The sequence below is a fragment of the Wickerhamomyces anomalus genome, assembly GCF_001661255.1.
Source record: "Wickerhamomyces anomalus NRRL Y-366-8 unplaced genomic scaffold WICANscaffold_3, whole genome shotgun sequence".
In the NCBI taxonomy this organism is placed as follows: domain Eukaryota; kingdom Fungi; phylum Ascomycota; class Saccharomycetes; order Phaffomycetales; family Wickerhamomycetaceae; genus Hansenula; species Hansenula anomala.
Window position 1 is genome coordinate 1,349,246 of NW_017567112.1, and position 19,702 is coordinate 1,368,947.

A 19,702-nucleotide genomic window follows, 5' to 3' on the forward strand; every position below is an offset into this window, starting at 1 on the left:
CATCAACAAAGGGAATTACGACATCAAGATGAACGGGAATAATCCAGAGAAGTACAAATATAGAATAGAGATTCAACAGATGATGTTTGTCAGTGGTGAAACAAATGACCCACCTATAGAGACAACATCATTAATTGAAGATATCGTGAAAGGACAAGTTGTTGAGATTATTGTTCAATCAACAAAGACAGCAAATGCTAGGGGAAGTAAATCAGTTTTACCTGAAGATATCATCTTTCTGATCAGAAGCGACAAGGCTAAAGTTAACAGATTGAGAACTTATTTATCATGGAAAGATGTTCGTAAAAATGCCAAAGACCAAGAATCCGGTGGTGTTGAAGGAACTGATCTTATAGATGATTCGATGGGACAAGGTGGTAAAAATGCTAATGATATGATGAAACTGAAAAAATCAAAGATAAGGCTACCCTGGGAATTACAGTTCATGTTTTCTGAACAACCTTTAGATGATGAAAATGAAGAACCTGACGATGCTGAGAGAGAAGCAACATTAGTTTCTTTGAAAAGATTAAAAACTGCAGACGATAGAACTAAAAATATGACAAAGGATGAATATGTGCACTGGTCAGAATGTCGTCAAGCTTCATTTACATTCCGTAAAGGTAGAAGATTCAAAGATTGGGCTGGGTTTTCTGCATTAAGTGATGGTAAGCCAAGTGATGATGTTATTGATATTTTAGGGTTTTTAACTTTTGAAATTGTTTGTTCATTGACCGAGGAAGCACTGATTGTGAAACAAGAGGAAGAAAGCTTAAATAAGCTATCAGTCTCTGCAAAACAAACCAGCGACAGAGAAAAGAAGAGAAAACACTTGTTTGATGGTCCTGATGAAGCTGCAAAACCCTTATCTCCAGAGCATATATTGGAAGCATGGAGAAGATTACAGAAAATCAAACCGAAACACAAGGCTTTGCGTAATTTCGCTGGTGGAAGACTTTTATCTACAGCAAATGTTATATAATTTAATGCAATTTAATGAAGTGAATAATAATAATGCAATGGAACGCGTAACTAAACGTTCCAATATCTAAAAGGTCCTTGAAGCAGCATATCACTTTGTGCTTTGAATTTTTTCTTTATCAGTAATCCTTCTCTGAATAACTCTTCGGCTGACTTTTCAGTTTCTCTCAAAACTTTAGAATTATAAATATCTGTTCTTAGCTCTTCTCTTGAAAAAACTCTAAAGAATGGTGAGACATCAGTAGTGTAAGTGGAGTTTGGTAATGCAAAAATGTTTTTGGAATCCATATTTTCATCAAAGTCAAACATAGACATGGCTGAATTTCTTGTAATTCTTTTGACAAATTTTAGTTTGGATTTCAAAAAAGACTTATCCAAGTCCTTGATTTTCCCTATAGATAATGTACTGTCATCATATGGGTATTGAGGTAATAAGTTTTGGATTTCTTTTCCGATATTGAGCTCAAATGGTAGAGGAGAGGTCCTCAGTTCTTCCTCGTTGACGAAGGCTTCATTTGAAAGCACCTCATTCTCAATTAATTCATGATTCACCAACGACTTTGAAGCTCTTTCATATAGATCTGAGACGGAATAAGCATCAATTTCTCCAATCAATTTGTTGAAATCTGTTTCTTCTAATATGGAAGTAGGTGATGGTAGTGGTTTATGACTTATTTTAATGAGATCACCATGGGGGTTATCAATTTCACAATAGACCTGAAGAGCACAAATACATTTCCTCAAATCATTGGAGTTATCTTTGATGATCTGTTCAAGTATCTCTCGGTCAATTTCAACATTTTTTGTCAAGGTCATTAAAAATAAATATTCTGAAATAACTTCTAATGGTTGTTTTCGTATATCGTGTAGTGTCTTTTCGTTCAATGCACACTCAAGAATATGAGATGGAATGACGCTAATATCTTTACATGTCAAAATGATTGGTCTTCTTGAAATTGACAAGACGTGTTCCATGACAGACCAGAACCCTCTATCAGACTCAAATAAAATATCAACATCTTCAAATAAAATAACACCTTTTTGAAATTCGTTATCCTTCGTGTCCTGGTTTTGATGAACCAACTGGGTAGTACTCAATTCTTTCAACGTGGTCATGATATCTTTCCGTCCTCTAGCTTGACTTGCATTGATTTCATAAACATAACCTGAAAGTTCTTCAACAAGAGTGTACACAGCACTGCTTTTACCAACACCTTCGGGACCACATAAAATCATTATAGGGACGTATTCTTCGTCTTCCGTGTCATCATCAAGTTCATCAGTAATAAAATCGTCAAATTCATCAACATCACCTTTTCGAAGCTTCCTAAAGTTTGGTCTTTTAGTCTTCTTCTTCAATATTTTGAAAGAATTCTTGAGCCATTGCCTCATAGCCTTGGTCTTTCTAACATCAAACAAAACCTCTTTTGAAGTTTTTGGTTTAAAAAAATTGGTCCATAGGTCATTAGTGGTGTTCTCTAGTTCATTTGGATTAGATAACATATGAAGAAACCTTGAGTATCTATAATCTGATTCAATAGCTGGCACGAATGTTTTAGCAATTGAAACCAAATCATAATCTTGAATGATTTTTAAGGAATAATCAATCTCACTGAGTTTATGGGTTGTTGGAGGGTTGACAAATGATGAATAATCTATATCCTCTATAATTCGTTCACTTTTCATTTCAAGTGAGATTTCTCTGTGTTGGATTGGATCACTATCATACGTAACATGAAGCTGATCTTTAGTTGGGGTGGGAGTCGGAAGTTCCTTCAGTTTGGATATTGAATTTTTGACCGTAACTGGTTTATATGACAACATATCAAGATAAGATTTTGCACCAGGTACAGTGGATGATCCTTTAGTGAAGAACGAGTTGTCAACTTTTTCAAATTCTTTCAGCTTTTCTGGAGCGATACTCAGATTCACCACCATCTCTTGCTTTTTGTCAAATTTTTTGAATAAATCTTTTGCTGAAACTGAAGAAGCCATAGAATTCCTTATCTTACTTTCTAAATCAGCAATTCTATCACGACGAGGTTTGTACTTCAGCTTAATAATCATTGTTTCTTTGGCAGGCTTTGACTTTTTGGATTTCTTCTTTTTTGGCTTTTTAGTGGCTTGGGCTGTTGATTCTTCGTCGGACGATATGACTTCAATAGTTTCAACATCTTGTGGAACTGAGGAAGCAGTATTTGATTTTTTGGAACCTGTCAAAATATCTCTTGCTGTGATACCTGACTTGATAATTTCTTTCACAACTGTCGGTTCACTTTCATCATCACTGGAAACATGTACTATATCACCCTTCTCTTCTTTTTTACTCTGCTTTGGGGGAGGTTTTCCAGTTAATATATCCTTTGCTGTGATCCCAGATTTCTTAGCTGGTGGGGCTTCAACTATAGTCTCTTCAACTGAATTCACCGGCTTCTCTTCTGTTACTACCAAATCTTCGGCTTCTTTCCTTATTTTAGATGGCTTAAACTTGTTGAAAATATCCAGCACGTTGACTTTTGGATTCTTTTGCACCTCAATAGGGGATTTTGATTCATCATCCTTGTGACCGTTTGAGTTCACTATGTCGCTGTCATCAATATCACTGATTATAAAGCTATCATGGTTTGTATCAATGTTTGTAGCATCAAAGTATGAGGAAGCATTGGAGTTGTCATCGCCCATTGTGACTGTTGAGGCTTCTGAATCTTCGGCGGTCGCGTCAATTTCTTCTAGTTTGGGATTTGGAGACATTTCTTGGTGGTCCTAGAGAGTCTCCTATTTAGGATGATGAAGATGGTGAAATTTGAGCTCCAATTAGAAGGATTTGAAGGTCAACTTTGGTATGTTTTTACCAAATCAAAACACTTTGTTATTACTTCCAAGACGCGCTCATAAAATTGAAGTTTAGGCGGTTAGCGCACTCTGCTTATTAGCTTCGCGAATTCGTTCTGGAATCTGTGCTATAGGGGAACAAACAACTTTAAATTCTACAAACGACATTAGTGGATAAATATATATGTTTACAATTAAATAGAAAGAAATCCAAGACATGATTGAGCTAAAATATGTATCATTATTGATATCAAGTTTGCTCACCATTGTTGAAGTTCTTCGAAGTAGTCAACTCTTCCTTGCGGAGTCTCCAAGTTTTGACTAACAGCATATCTGATGCTATCAACCATAGCATTATGAGCACAAGACATGACACCAACGTTACCGGTAGATTCTTGTAAGTCTGATTTGATCAATTCATCAATATTTGGTCTTCCAAATCTAAATTCAACAAAGTCCAAATGTTGTGCCATAACTTCATGAGCTGATAATTGGTTCTTTTCATCTTTTTCGCTACTGTGTTTAGAATCTGAATCTGAAGATGATGAGCTTGAATCAAATTTGGAACCAAGAGCTGAGTCTGGCTTGGTCACGTATAATATCACATCTAGTGGAGCACCTTTCAGTTTCAATAATTCTTCATAAAACCAATCAATGGAATGCCAGTTTCTAATAACCCAATATAATTTGATTCTTTTATCAGTCTTTTCAGCAAGTTTCTTCGCATAAGCGTATAAACCAGGGATACCGTTACCACCAGCATACAATAATGCAGTATCATATCTTTTCAATGGTTTTGGATCACCATATGGTCCTTCAACCGTGACTTTCAAGGTTCCAGTTTGATTTGGTTGTTTTCTTAAATAACGATGGATTTGTGAGGTAACACCACCTTTAATCTTTGTGTAAAAAACAATTTTATCATCATCATCAGAAACAATAGTGAATGGATGTGATTGGAAGAAAGTCGTTGGTCTTAAGAAATGGACGTAACCAAAAGCACCTGGGTATGCCTTCCAAAATTTATGCTTTGGAATAGTGATTTTCAAAGTTTCATCAGAAACAACAGTTGCAGTAGCTGTTCTAACACCAAATGACACCAATCTACCAATTCTGATTGCTCTATCAAAACACCAAATAGCAGCCATGGCATAAGCATATTCTTCATAATGGAATTTATCAGCGTGTAACCAAGTACCAATCAAGAAGAAGACTCCCATAACAATATGTGTTAGTAAAAAGGTCTCATAGTAGTTCTTTCTGACCCAGTGAGAACCTGTTAATAACATAACACCACCAGTGACACCGGCAATAATACCCCATCTATACCAGTATGTTAAAATTCTTGTTTGAAATTTACCAATTGATTCTGACTGAATATGCATTGAAGCAGCATGAACAACTAACAATAAAAAATTGAATCTTGAAATCCATTTATGATAAGTAACAAAAGTTGCTTGCTTCCAACCAGTCAACCATAACATCAAATTATTACGACCAGCGAATAGAAAGGTTAATTGGAAACCATATAGACACAAAATACCAGATCTATCACCGACATATCTACTAATTTGGGAAACCTCAGACTTCCAAATAGTGTTTCCTTCAATCCATCTAAATCTGACAGCTTGAAATATAACCATCAATGCAAAGAAGAAAAACAGAACAATGGATTCAACTCTAGTTGGTAAAAGACCTGAAACAAAAGGGATCTTCTTACTCAATGGGTAAACAGCTTCTGTATGTTTCTTGTTTGAAAATAAAGATGGCATACTAACATATTGTCTAACTTTATTGAATGGTTTTGAATTGAATTTTGCCCCAATAACTGAAATTTTGGATGCAAAATTAACAATGGTGGCAGCAAGTAAGATCAAAGCCCAATATGCTAAAAGACCTGACCCAAAATCAATACTATCTGCAACATTATCATATCTCAACTTGTAAGACTCATAACTTTTTTTGAAGACTTTCTGTTTATATTTGATTGGTGTATCAATTGGAATAGTCTTATTGAATCCTTCAATTTTATCAACGGTTGTAAGATACTCTGTGGCATTTTTATAAGCTTTTCTTAATTGATCATTGGTATAAGTTTTGTTTAATTTTTCACAATATTCTTGAACGAAATGTTCAGCTTTTGAGTTTGCTTCACCTGCTTGTTCATAAATACAATTCAACCATGATCCTAAGGCTGGTTTATTTGAACATTGACATTTGTAAGATTTACTGGTATCTTTCTTACAGAACACAGCAGTATTTGTGACAGCATATTTACATCCCATTACCACCAGTTCTTCATGGGAATACTTAACACGATCCAATGCATTGGCAACGCATAGTAAAAATGCTGAAGTTATCAAAACAGAGCCGACCTTCATCTTGATTTTGAGCTTGTAACTTTGAACAAAACTCTTGTAGGCTTCAGGCCAACCGATACATGGTGATTTCAAATCTCTTTTATATAAAGAAAAATTTCCACAGACTTTTAAAACAAAAGGCACGTATGCATATCTGTATAACGAAAGAGCAGCATCAACCGTGGACACTGTGTATCGTATTTCTCGATCAAATTGATAACTATGAAAACAACGCCATTATCCCTAGCTCAAGGCAAACATCTGCGCTAAACCAACATGAAATCGGGCTTTAAATTGAACTCAAGCTCATTTGAATAGTTCTTGGTTTGTCTTCTGTTGAAATGATGTGCGTCTTTAGGTTCAACAGTTTTGAAACCATTAGACCCTGAATATTTTTTTTCGCTAAAAATTGAGTTTAGAAATTTGAGGTACACTTTCTTGAAAACACCACCAAAGAAGTCAGAATCATCACAAACTTCACAAAATACCTTTCCCAGGTACTTATCATATTTTATATACTGCTTTTGCTTATCTGGGAGCTTATTATCGTTCCATTATGCCCTACTTTAAGCACCATCTAGGGTCTAACAGAACCTTTTAGTCTCAACGTTCAATCACCAAGAAACGTCAATTTACACCCCGAAAGGACAAAGCCAAAAAGAAAATCAACCAGCAACCAAGCTTTTAATTACAATTGAATGCAGATGCTTCAAGATCAAAAATCTCTGATTTGCTGAAGTAAGTGTAAGTATTAGAACCAGGAATCTTGAATAGATTCATTTTTTCAGCATCTTCAAAGTAAGCCCACGGATATTTTTAAGCTGATAGATTGTTTGTGAATAAATCATTTATCTTGGGTGACGTTAGAAGTACAACTGCTTCCTATATCTGCTATTTCTAGTTATTATGTTAGCCAATTGGATTTGCATGACGTTAGAGAAGAGACTAATGTGATCATGAACAATATCAAAGAGCCAAAGAGCAGCTCTGCTATCTTACCTGAACCATCAACTGTGGTTCTGATGGCTGATCTAACAAAGATCTAACAGAAACCGTTCTTACTTTGTGTTAAAACAAGCGCTTTCATATTGACAATTTGTGAGTCAAGTAGCCGATCATGATCTTACAACTACGGCTTCGTATACGCAGTATATAACACCTTGCCTTTCTCAATTTCAATCTCTCAAGATATTCGAGTCATATCATTTATCCGTAGGTGTCATGTACTTTAATAGAAGCTGTTTATGAGTCTTTACGACCATGTTCTACTGGTTTCGTTGTCCAATATTGTTTAGAAGCTGTAACAAAAGAGTACACGCGTGGAGCCCAAGCCTTTGAATGCTTCAAAGAATGTGGGATTGTGAGTTTAGTGAGCCTTGCAAACTGTACTACTTCGTTAACAATATTTTGCACACCTATACAATTGAATAGGTTCTGCTAAATTGTGTAGTTGTACTTCTGTGTAATCCCCGTGGAACTTCAGGGTTTATTAATAGTGTCCCTGCCAAAACGGCTGCACCCACTTTAAAGTTATCTGATGGGATCAATTTTTGGAGCTGTGAAAATTGATCAAATCTGCCTGGGCAAAAAATAATCACCAGGCAAAAAGGAAAAAACACAATCAATCAATTATTCGATAAGTCTACAGTATTACCGATGAATCAGGCATTGGGATCCAAAAGCTCTTGTGGTATTCAAGGGAGATCTATCCCAATGGTACCTGGCACACGACCCATGACAAGTCAACGAACACTCTTTATTTCCGCTCTTTTCATGCCATCTTTCGCAGTCAATTGTGAGTTTTTCTGTAGGAATTCTGTTGAAGGCGAACCCGAGTTCAGATTCCTGGCCATTTGGTTGGTTGCAACTTGCAACCAGCATCCAGAATTTCAATAGACGAAGGGATCTATTACGTGTAGTCCCTTCCAGACCCTACCCTTTTTGTCTCAAGACCCTGAATTTCAGGACATTTTCATGATCAAAGTTATCTGATCATGCAACAGGTGTATAGGATAACTGCGCTCGACGACAAAAAAAAAATGAAAGATCTCCAGAGTCCAGAGCTGACCCGTTACCGAAGGAAGCAGCAACATATGAGAACAGTTAAAACCCATAAAGGGTTCATGGAGCTTCCAAAGAGATCGAACATTATTGAAGCTTCAAGAAATTGATTGTTCAACTTGAAGAGGAAGAGAATCATTCATAGAATATTCACAGCAATTTCAGGGGATCGGTTGATCAAATATTAAGCCAAGAGGCACTTGAAAGTTGAAAACATTGGTCCTTGAACAATTCAATTTAAGCTTATTTCAAATAATTTTGTACCAATTTTTTGAAAGGGGAAATATTTGTCGGGGTGTCCCCAGACCATGCTATAACTTGCATTTCAAAAAGAACGAATAAAGATCAAGGAAATACCATTCAACATACGTGAAGCTGAAAGGGTTTCATGCGGATAGGACTCGCAAATGTAAGGATCTTTAATTCTCCAGCTACTGATTTGCTTATATTTTTTTTGGTAATTTCGGGTTCAAACTTCAATTAGTTTTCCAGATGGGGAGCTGTTGTATGCGTTGATCGAGAATCTCGTTTGTAGTGTACCACTGTACGTCTGGTTCTTCACATAGACGATTACAATAATTACGAAGGTCCATGTACACTTTTTAGAAGCGAGTGCTTTAACACTCTGTATGATCTATCTAATCAATCTGATCAAAGCTTGCTATGTATGAGCATCTTACTTTGTAGACCTGCTTGTTATCTTTTCTTGTCATCACTATGTTAAGCTAAAGCACTTCCTTGCCAGTTGGATGAAAATTGGCTGTAAGAAAAAGTGGTTTCTTGGCTCAAAAAGAGTCCAAAAATATTTGGCTCCATCTCAAACAACTGCTTGATCCAGCTCTAGTCACACAAAACATTAATTAGTTGATAAATCTATGGAACATATAACACTAGCATTGAATTAAACCATTAGCTCACTAGAGCAGTGTACCTATGTTGAGCTTTTGAAACTAACTGTTATTGCAACCCCAGGGCCCAGGCGTTGAACTTTTCTCTGTCTTGAAACTTGATGGACAACGACTTTATTATCGAGATAATCTTTGGGCGTCGGGACAAATCCGTTTCGCGGTGAAAAAAAAATGCATCTCAATTTTCAAGGGACCTCAAGAAAAGAACACTTATATGATCAGAAGACAACAGCAACTTGATGAGGAAGTTATGAAACTAGAGAAAGAGTTAAGAAGGCACTGAAGGCAATAAGGTTTTGTTACTTCGTTTTCTTTAAAGATGGGTTGATCAGATTTTCTATAAACTTTGGCCTATTGTTCTGTTTGTCCAATTAACGTTTTTGAATATTTGAAGAAAAAGTACACCCAATTTCCATCAAGAGGCTGTCATTGACTTGAACGTACACAAATCGCTTATGATATTTTTAGCTTTCGCCTCCTCTAAATTGAATCACACATTTCAATCCCAATTAAATCCAGAGCAACGTTTGTTAATATGGACCAAGGATTCCTTTCGTGATTACCTAGTTAACTAGCGATTGAGTTCACAGTGGGAAATTGTGACTAAATGTGCTTAACAAGAAAGAGAAACGAATTCTAACCTTTCTATGGCCCTATAACGGCGATCTTCTCTGTTGAGTCAACAAATCTGCCAACCAAAAACGTCTCTTGTAATCATCTTCATCAAGATTCAGCACCAAGAACTCTTGGAATACACCTTGAAAACTGAGCTGTGCTAATATATAAGTATAGGTTGAGATCCTGCGTTTGAGCTTCTACACGATTTGTAACTTCAATAGCTTCCAAGGTATTGCACTTTTCAGCTTATTACTGGTTTTATAATTGATTTCTTTACATCTTACACCCTCAACAGCGCAGGCTTCATTAAGACCACAATATTCCACCAACCTCTCTAGAAAATAACATGGCACACTACTAGGACAAACTACAGCTAATTATTTTCCAGGAGCCATTCTCGTCCAACTTGTTGCTCACTAGCTTACACAAGTGTACGCTCAATAATTAAATTATCTACGAGCATCAGGGAAAGCTGTTGGTGGACTAGCCTCAACTTTTAAAAGGGACTATCAAGCACCGGATTAACCACAAAAAACAATATAGAGAAAAAAGTCATAAACACTATGACTAGCAAGGCAATCATAAGAGATAATCAAGGTCCAAGATAATATACATCCGAAAATCAGGGGATTTCTTAGTATATTTTCAACTAAAATCACCATTAAAACTGCTCCCAATCAGTTTTATCTGTCGCATCTCCAGAGACTTGTCCGTTCCCACTAAAATTTTGACCAAAAGAAAAAAAGCATCAACGTCTGAAAACCTATCAAAACGCCCAACCTCCCTGAAGTTGAAACGTCCAAGGTTCCAAAATTGTCCTTTCACAAGTGCCTGGCGGTGTTATATGTTGCTTTTGTACATTCAACATGCATTTGTTCACAATAGGCCAGACTGGCTGATGTTGTATTTCCTGCTTTAGATTGGCTAATCTGAAAAATCTTTTCATAGGGTACTGCGCATCTTGCAATTAAAGAGCGTAGCAGCATAAACTAAGGAGAGGATTGTCAATAGTATTTAATCGAGGTGAAATCTTTGAAATGTGCTCTCAAAATGCTGTGAGGTTTCTTCTTCCTTGTTTGATCAATCCATTATGAAGTTTCAAGCTAGTTCCATCATTGGTGCTTTGATGGCGCTAAGTGCCACTACAGTCTTAGCTGATGAAGGTTATCACTACTATTCTGATGAAGAACTTGTGGTTATGTCATGTAAAGGTGCTTTCCTTAAAGTCGCAACTTTTTGTGAAAAGGATACTACAAAAACCTATAAATGTGATTGTAAGAATAAACCAGCAATGGGGTCATGGTTATACTGTATTTATGATCAATTAGGTGAAAATAATGAAAAGGGTGAAGAGATCGTGGAAGAGTACTGCTCGAGTTTTAATGTTACCTTAGACTCTGAAAAAATCAGAAAAGCTTACTCAAATGCAACAAATTATATTCTTGATCCAAGTAAAATTGATGGTTTCAATAAATCTGCCATCTTTGATTCTCCAGTTTATTACAACAAAAAAGCTTATAAAAATTATTACAACTCTTATAAAGCAAGATGGAGAAACGTCTCAGATACAATGTTTTTAGGTGCTGGTTTACTAGGATATTGGGCTGTTATTTTCCTTGTTGCTACAGTTTATAACTTCTTAAACAGAGTTGGTTTCATCAACAAATTATTCAAATCAGCAGCTGTTAACAAAGTTAGAAGCACTATTTCATTACCATCATTATTTGCCAACAAGAGACATGTCACCCCAATTAGCTTTTGGAAAGTCTTTGGTGGTTATTTACCAACTAGAGTGGAAACAATAGTTTTATTTTTTTACTTTGCATTAATCTTCATCTTTAGTGGTGTTAGATATACCTATGTTGAAAACGATACCATTTGGACCACAAGAGATGCCCAAGCCGCCAGATACCCTGGTGATAGAACTGGTGTTTTAGCATTATACAGTTTGCAACTAACTTTCTTATTTGCTGGTCGTAATAATTTCTTGATTTGGTTAACTGGTTGGAAACAATCAACTTTTTACACTTATCATAAATGGGTTTCAAGATTTAATTTCATTTTAATTTTGATTCATGCTGGTTCAATGCATATGCAATCTGTTGGTATGGGTTATTCAAAATTCTTGACAAGATTAGATTCTTATTGGTATAGATGGGGTATAGTTGCTGCCACTTTTGGTGGTGTTTTAGTTTTCAGTGCTGCTTATGCAGTTAGAAAATCTTATTATGAAGTTTTCTTAATGACACATATTGTCTGTGCTGCAATCTTTTTAGCTGCAAGTTGGATCCATGCTGAAAAATTCGGTTATCAACAATTTACTTATGCCCTTGCTGCTATTTGGTGTTTTGATAGATTTGTTAGAATTGTTAGATTGATTTCATTTGGTGCAAGAGATGCTAAAGTCACTGTTGTTTCTGATGAAATCTTGAAAGTTGTTGTCCCAAGACATGGTATGTGGAGGGCGTTCCCGGGTTCTTATGGTTATTTACATTATTTGAAACCAACAACATTCTTCCAATCACATCCATTCACAATTATTGAAACTTCAGATTCCGAAATCACATTCGTTACCAAGATTAAAGGTGGTGTTACTTCACAAATTCATAACTATTTAAGAAAACAACCAAATCAAACAGGTACTATCAAAATTTCCGTGGAAGGACCATATGGTAATCCAAACTCTATTCAAAGATATGATACTGCATTGTTATATTCCGGTAGTACAGGTATTGCTGGACCATTTGCTCATGCTTTAAAATCAGTTCAAAGTGGTAAAAACCAACATATCAAATTATACTGGGTTATTAGACATTGGTCTTCAATTGACTGGTTTTATGATGAATTATTGAAATTGAAAGAAAGTGCAGTTAAGGTTGTTATTTATATCTCACAACCAGATTCTGCAGTTGGTTCAAGATTTAATAGTAGTGGTGGTGAAAGTTCAAATTCTGATTCTGAACAAAAAAGTGAAAAAGATATATCAAGTGATGAAAAGAAACAAGTTTCTGATAATCATTCTGTCATTACTAAAGGTCTTGATTTTGTTGAATTTAGATATGGTAGACCATCAATTGATGAATTAGTTCATAATGATTTTGCTGAAGCTACTGGAACTATTGGTGTTTGGACTGCTGCTCATAATACTATGGTTGATGATATTAGACAAGCTGTTTCTAATAATTTGAATGTTGCTAAAGGCAGAGTCGATTATTTCGAAGAACTTCAAGTTTGGTAAACGGCCAGTACTAATTTATTTCGTGTATATTCCACTTTCATTTTGTTATTTATTTCCAATTTATTAATAGATTAATTTAGATTAATTACATGTAGAAATTTCCCATAGAGGTCTGTTTATATTTTTGGGTGTTGTTGTATATAAGTATAAATTGTATATGCCGTCTATTAAAACTCCTCATTTCTCTTTGACTTCATAGATTGCAGCTTTTTTGTTGATCGCATCTAATCTTTCAGCCAAAATTGGATGAGAGTAATGATAACTTGAATATAACCAATCAGCATCTGGAGAGCTTAAATTCTTGATGTTCAAGTTAACTAAAGATTTTGACAATTCTTTTGAATAACCTAATTTGACGGCATATTCATCAGCTTCATATTCATGCTTTCTTGATAACAAGTTCATGAAGAATGTTAAAATGTTATCTAATGGCTGCAAGATATCATTAAATAATAGGAATCCAATAATGACAGGTTGTTGGCCAAAGAACCCAAAACTTTCAAACAATGAAGTGTTGTGAATGAAACCTGTGAACAGAGTAAAAATGAACAAGATATGAGCTTGAGCAATAACTAAAGTTTTTGAAGTATGAGATAAAGCCCAGTGACCAATTTCATGAGCTAAAACAGCAGTAGTCTCACTTGTTGTAGATGTGTTGATTAAAGTATCATAAATGACAATTTGTTTTGACCATGGTAAACCATAGAAGTAAGCATTTGAATGACTTGATCTTTTTGAACCATCAATGACATACAATTTACTCAATGGGAATTTGTTTTTAGAGGCCAAGTTTTCAATTGAAGTTTTCAATTCACCTTCTTCTAATGGAGTTAATTTATTGAATAAAGGTTGAATGACAGTTGGATAAATTGCAATGGCAATGACTTGAACAGACATTAAAAAGACCCAGACGTAGAAAATAAAGTTATCACCAAAATAATCAATAATTTTCAAGAAACCAGCCAAGATTGGGAATCCTAATAACACGGTCAAGACAATTGATTTAATAGTATCACCAATCCATAAGCTTATTGTTGATTTATTAAATCCGTATTTTTCCTCCAAGACAAATGTTTGATAATAAGAGATTGGTAATGAAATAACAGTAGAGATAATTTGTAAAAGAAACAAAAAGGATAATGAGTGAACAATGATTGATGATTGAGTAAAAGCTGGTAAGAACCCGGATGATTTTGTCAAAAGTGTTTTACCGAATGACCATAATTTTGGTAATAAATCTAAAGCAATAAATGAAACATTTTGAATATATGAGAAAACTTGATTGAAAATTGAAAATTTAGCCTTGGCTCTTGAATAATCTTGAGACTTTTTGAAAGTTTCATTGTCAATTTCATTCTTCAAAGTTGGAGGTAATTCATCTTTTTGTAAAACTTTATATTGACGATATGTTAGATATGTTTCAAATAGAAACTGAAAGGTTGTAAACCCCAAGATGATGTTTTTCCAATTGATTGAAGGTTGGTCAATTGCAGCAGCAAAAGATTGGATCAGTGACATAATTGTGTGCTAACTGAACGGTAATTGTGGTGATTTTGGCCCCTTTAATTTGCAGCAATTGTTGACGAAATAGCAGACGACCAACTCAAGTTTCATGAGGCTTTCGTGTTCTCAAAAAAAGCTGAAAAATTCACACACAAACACATAAACCCGAGGGCTTAAATGAGATCATGTGAATTTCACGTGATATAGATTATGTAACATGCCTCGGAAGTATAAGCTACTACAGTACATTGAAATACATTAATATCAATTCTGCATTTCATTAGCAAGTTGTTTAGTTTGTACAGGTGGCATTCTTCCTTGCCGTAATATGGTAATTTTTTATCTTGAATATTGTAGAGAGGATTAGTGGTTCTAGTTCTATTCAACCTTCTTTTGAGATGAAGAACCAGAAAACTTCTTTGCAGCAATTGCAACCATCTTTTTGAACCAATAAACATTCAAAGCATCTAATCCAAAGTTTAATCCAACAATAATAAGTGGTAACCATAATGGTAATCGATCTTTCACTGCATATAATTGTCCGCTAACTTTATAAATAGCATAGAACCCCCAAATGATTCTAACAATGAAAAAAGTTATCATTAATAATAATCCATTGATAGCTTGGATATAAAATGGAACAGTGCCAGCTGGTAATTTACTAACGAACCAATTGACATTAACAAATGGAGTTGATAGCTCAAAACTTAAGAAACCGGCAACCCAAGCTAAACAAAAAGGTCTTAAAGTTTGACAAAACACAAATAATGAGGCAAAAGCATGAATCAAGAAGCCAATACCAAACATTTTGAAATATCTCAAGCAGATATATAAATCCCAAATGAAATAACCAATTGTAATTGCGCTGACAAACCCGGCATAAGGCAAGTAGTGGAATATCGGGTCTTCTGCTAAGTATTCATTACCGTATAATGGAATAATCACAGCTATTGAGATCAAGCATTGCACCATGGAGACAATGTGGATATCAAAATTCTTCTTTCCCTTCCTTGACAAGGATCTGTAGTTGTCTCCAAACAAAGCCTTGGATATCACGGGACTGGATAGATATAGCACATGGTAAAAAAGTGCTGAAGCCAATATTTCATGGTAGTGAGCCTCGTAGTAGTTTTTTGGCTCTGTTATGAAAGGTCTGTACTGCAAAAAGATGTCTCTTGCCACCATCTTTCCTATCAATCGTGTGCTCTCTTTGGCAAAAGCTTTGTTGATTTGATTTGATCTAAAAAGGTTTTTTCCCAATCTCGCGAATCAATTAGCCTGAATTAAATCGAATGCTTCTTTGTTCAGAAAGTTTCTGGTCATTTCAAACATCCAAGAGTTGGACAATGGTGATGAAAATTTGAACACAGGGGCTTATTCCATAAAACTACATTCCATTATAAACACCCGTGCTATTTATTCTGTTAATTACCCTTCGAAATCATCAACACCTCGTTTAAAGGTCACATGCTGATTATATAATGCAGCCAATTTTTTTTCAATCCTATAAACGTTTTGCTCAACGTCAACTTTTAACCAAGAATTTGATTACAAGAATATCATCAAGAGCTTTCAGTTCAAAGAATAACAAAATGTCATACCCATTAGTCGCCTTAGGTAACCCATTATTAGACTTCCAAGTCAACGTTGAACCTTCATATTTGGAAAAATATGAATTAAAAGCCAACGATGCCATCTTGGTTGAAGAAAAACATTTACCAATCTTTGGTGAATGTATCAATGACCCTTCTGTTCAATTCGTCGCTGGTGGTGCTGCTCAAAACGCTGCTAGAGGTGCTGCCTACATCTTACCAGAAAACTCTGTTGCTTATTTCGGGTCTGTTGGTAAAGATAAATATTCTGAATTGTTATTAGAAGCTAATGCTAAAGCTGGTGTTAAATCTTTATATCAATTCCAAACTGAACATGAAACTGGTAAATGTGCTGCTTTAATCACTGGTCATAACAGATCTTTGGCCACTGATTTAGCTGCTGCCAACCATTTCACCCCAGACCATTTGAAAAAAGCTGAAAACTGGGAATATGTTGAAAAAGCTAAAGTTTTTTACATTGGTGGTTTCCATTTAACTGTTTCTCCAGAAGCTATTTACACTTTAGGTCAACATGCTGCTGAAACCAACAAAGTTTTCTCATTAAACTTATCAGCTCCATTCATTCCAGAATTTTTCAAAGATGTTTTAGATAAATCAGTCACTTTTGCTGATTACGTTATTGGTAACGAAACTGAAGCTGAAGCTTACGCTAGATCTCATAACTTGGAAACTACTGACTTGAAAGAAATTGCTAAATACATTGCTAAAGAACCAAAAGTTAATGAAAAACAAAACAGAACTGTTGTGATCACCCATGGTTTAGAACCAACTATCACCGTTACTTACAACAAATCAGCTGATTCTTTCGATATCAAAGAATTCCCAGTTCATCCATTAGATTCTTCAAAAATTGAAGATACCAACGGTGCTGGTGATGCCTTTGCCGGTGGGTTCTTAGCTGGTTTAGTCAATGGTGATGATTTAGCTTCATCAATTGATAAAGGTCAATGGTTAGCTAAATTATCTATCCAAGAAGTTGGTCCTTCATTCCCTTACCCAAAACAACCATACACTTCAGGTAATTAATTGGATTAATTACATACATTCAACAGGTAAATTTTCTCCAATCATAGTATTTTGTTATTTCAATTCTGGAACTCTCCCCCATGGCTTTTTTATCTCAACATAGATGGCATTAATTTGAACGTTAAAAAGAACATATATTTTTTTACTTCTGTAATTATGAATTGGAACCATTTCAGTTTATGGTTTTGGTTTCGCGAAACACAATTTTTCTTTGGCCGATAATTTACGTTAAAACAATTCGAGGCAAAGCTCATCGTTAAATCAACGAAGAAACAACCAATTCAAAACGTTTATTCCAACTTGATGAGAAATGGGGATATAATATGAAATCACTCAGGACAATATCAACACTCACAATCTTGACGCTCAGCTTGGTGGTGGTGGCTGTTACTGCTAAGAACGTTGTGAATCTTGATGATACGTTGTCAAGTACAAAACAAATAAACGCCAATAATATAACATCATTACATTCCCATAACACCTCTCATGAATGTCATGAAATCCATACCATACCCAAAGATCAACAGTGTCAATTCATAAACACATACTGTGGTGATTATAAAATTGGTCTCATTAATTATGTCTCGTTATATTACTGTCATGGTGCTAAAATACTCAAATTGATTTCATTTGCATTCATTCTGATTATCTTATTCACAACTTTAGGGATAACTGCATCTGATTTCCTATGTCCAAACCTTGAAACAATATCGAAATTTTTCAAAATGAGTGAAAGTTTAGCAGGTGTTACATTATTAGCCTTGGGTAATGGAAGTCCTGATGTTTTTTCAACTTTGGAAGCTATGAAAATAAATTCTGCGAATTTAGCAATTGGTGAACTTTGTGGTGCTGCTTTATTCATCACAGGTGTTGTCGTGGGGAGTATGTCTATTGTTCGTCCTTTCAAAGTTGCTAAAAAACCATTCATTAGAGATTTATTGTTTTTAATATTTGCATTGATCATCACAACTGTGTTTTTAAGTGATGAGAAAATAACAGTCTGGGAAGCATTGGTAATGATGTTACTTTATGTTGTTTATGTTGTGTTTGTTGTATTTTGGGATTGGATAACTACCAAGAATAGAAGAATTCAACTGATGGATCAAAAAATTAGAAATCACTATTATAACAAATCAGAAGGTATGACGCCGTATCAAGTTGACACAAATCAAGAAACAAATGATGATGATATACTGGGTAACTTGGCCACGCCTGATATTGAGGAATTGGGCCAAGAACTTGAATCAGAAACTGTCAACAACTTTGATGATTGGAATAAACAATCTCAAACCATGATGAGAACTTCACTTTTGGGTGCTATTGAATTCAACACTAAAATGCAAGATTTTTATGAAGGACGAGAAGGTGCAATCAAGCTGAGTGATGATGTTGAAGATCATGGTAATATTTTATTGAATACAATGGGTGGAAATACATCAAACATTACACAACCTCCAAGACTGAGAAGTGAACCACTTTTAAGAGATGAAAATGAAGTGGTATCAAATGGTCAAATATACACTGCACCAGCAGATTATAATTTTGATTCATTGTATGATAACCCTTCGGGTCTTGATTTATACAATGCAGAGCACCTTCATGCAGACTATGGTGATGTTCATGATATTTTGAAAAATAAATTGAAAGAAGTTTTTGAAAAAACAAAACTTTTCAATGGAGAATCAAGTTTTTTATTCACTCTATTCCCAACTTTGAAAAATTTCAAATCTAAATCATTTTTTGATAAATTTTTCAGTATAATTTGTTTACCATTGGTCGCTATATTGAGACTTACAGTACCAGTCGTTGATGAGGATTTCACAATCAAGGAGAAGGGCTTCAAATTACTTGTTTTGCAATGCATTTTTGCCCCATTTGTTACAGCTTTCTTAAATTTTTCAAATGATGGGTTCAATATCAAGTTAATTTTATTCCCTTCAATCATATCAGCTACATTTTTATGCTTGTCATTTGTCACCAAAGCTGCTGTTGAAAAAGGAAGTGAACTTTCATCCAAAGTTTTCAAAATATGTTGCGCATTACTTGGGTTTGGTATATCGGTTTCTTGGATTTCTACAATAGCTGCAGAATTGATTTCAATCATCAAATTTTTTGCACTACTCTTGAATCTTTCAGACGCTATATTAGGTATAACTATCTTTGCCATTGGTAATTCATTAGGTGATTTCATTTCAAATTTTACCATTGCAAGAATGGGATTCCCAATGATGGCACTCTCAGCATGCTTTGGTGGACCATTATTGAACATTTTGCTAGGTATCGGTGGTAGCGGACTACTCATTATTCCGATTAATGGTCCAATTGAGTTAAAACTTTCCAAAACATTAATTGTCAGTGGTATTGGGTTATTTATCAATTTGTTATTCTTGTTGATAGCTGTTCCACTCAACAGATTTGAGATGAACAAAGTCACTGGATGGTTTATGGTTGGACTATGGTGTATTACAACATCTATTTGTGTAATTATTGAGATCTTCAGTTGAATATGAAATGTGTTTTTTTGGTTTTAAGTGTATTTTGTATGTTTTTTGGGTGCAGATG

General features: G+C 35.0%; 8 protein-coding genes across 8 annotated transcripts; 4 read left to right on the top strand and 4 right to left on the bottom strand.

Annotated features, from left to right (window-relative positions):
* Nucleotides 1-28: 28 nt before the first annotated feature.
* On the top strand, nucleotides 29-982 carry SPT3 (transcriptional regulator SPT3; the record flags this gene model as incomplete). The annotated part of the gene is made up of 1 exon (XM_019181797.1): nucleotides 29-982. The coding sequence occupies one exon, from the start codon at nucleotides 29-31 to the stop codon at nucleotides 980-982; it is 954 nt and encodes a 317-aa protein (XP_019039352.1).
* Nucleotides 983-1,032: 50 nt separating this feature from the next.
* Nucleotides 1,033-3,941, bottom strand: ELG1 (Elg1p; the record flags this gene model as incomplete). The annotated part of the gene is made up of 1 exon (XM_019184132.1): nucleotides 1,033-3,941. Exon 1 carries the CDS (start codon nucleotides 3,730-3,732, stop codon nucleotides 1,033-1,035), a length of 2,700 nt encoding a protein of 899 aa, XP_019039353.1. The 5' UTR covers nucleotides 3,733-3,941.
* Nucleotides 3,942-4,073: 132 nt separating this feature from the next.
* WICANDRAFT_62710 (uncharacterized protein) lies at nucleotides 4,074-6,194 on the bottom strand (the record flags this gene model as incomplete). The annotated part of the gene is made up of 1 exon (XM_019183423.1): nucleotides 4,074-6,194. The coding sequence occupies one exon, from the start codon at nucleotides 6,192-6,194 to the stop codon at nucleotides 4,074-4,076; it is 2,121 nt and encodes a 706-aa protein (XP_019039354.1).
* A 4,692-nt stretch (nucleotides 6,195-10,886) lies between these two features.
* On the top strand, nucleotides 10,887-12,998 carry WICANDRAFT_84097 (ferric reductase family protein; the record flags this gene model as incomplete). The annotated part of the gene is made up of 2 exons (XM_019185647.1): nucleotides 10,887-12,672; nucleotides 12,739-12,998. 2 exons carry the CDS (start codon nucleotides 10,887-10,889, stop codon nucleotides 12,996-12,998), a joined length of 2,046 nt encoding a protein of 681 aa, XP_019039355.1.
* A 114-nt stretch (nucleotides 12,999-13,112) lies between these two features.
* On the bottom strand, nucleotides 13,113-14,719 carry STE24 (zinc metalloprotease). The gene has a single exon (XM_019186354.1). The coding sequence runs from the start codon at nucleotides 14,514-14,516 to the stop codon at nucleotides 13,176-13,178; it is 1,341 nt and encodes a 446-aa protein (XP_019039356.1). The 5' UTR covers nucleotides 14,517-14,719; the 3' UTR covers nucleotides 13,113-13,175.
* Nucleotides 14,720-14,879: 160 nt separating this feature from the next.
* On the bottom strand, nucleotides 14,880-15,686 carry TDA4 (Tda4p; the record flags this gene model as incomplete). Its single annotated transcript, XM_019181713.1, has 1 exon — nucleotides 14,880-15,686. The coding sequence occupies one exon, from the start codon at nucleotides 15,684-15,686 to the stop codon at nucleotides 14,880-14,882; it is 807 nt and encodes a 268-aa protein (XP_019039357.1).
* A 407-nt stretch (nucleotides 15,687-16,093) lies between these two features.
* ADO1 (adenosine kinase) lies at nucleotides 16,094-17,140 on the top strand (the record flags this gene model as incomplete). The annotated part of the gene is made up of 1 exon (XM_019185648.1): nucleotides 16,094-17,140. One exon carries the CDS (start codon nucleotides 16,094-16,096, stop codon nucleotides 17,138-17,140), a length of 1,047 nt encoding a protein of 348 aa, XP_019039358.1.
* Nucleotides 17,141-17,463: 323 nt separating this feature from the next.
* Nucleotides 17,464-19,644, top strand: ECM27 (Ecm27p; the record flags this gene model as incomplete). Its single annotated transcript, XM_019183424.1, has 1 exon — nucleotides 17,464-19,644. The coding sequence occupies one exon, from the start codon at nucleotides 17,464-17,466 to the stop codon at nucleotides 19,642-19,644; it is 2,181 nt and encodes a 726-aa protein (XP_019039359.1).
* Nucleotides 19,645-19,702: the final 58 nt, after the last annotated feature.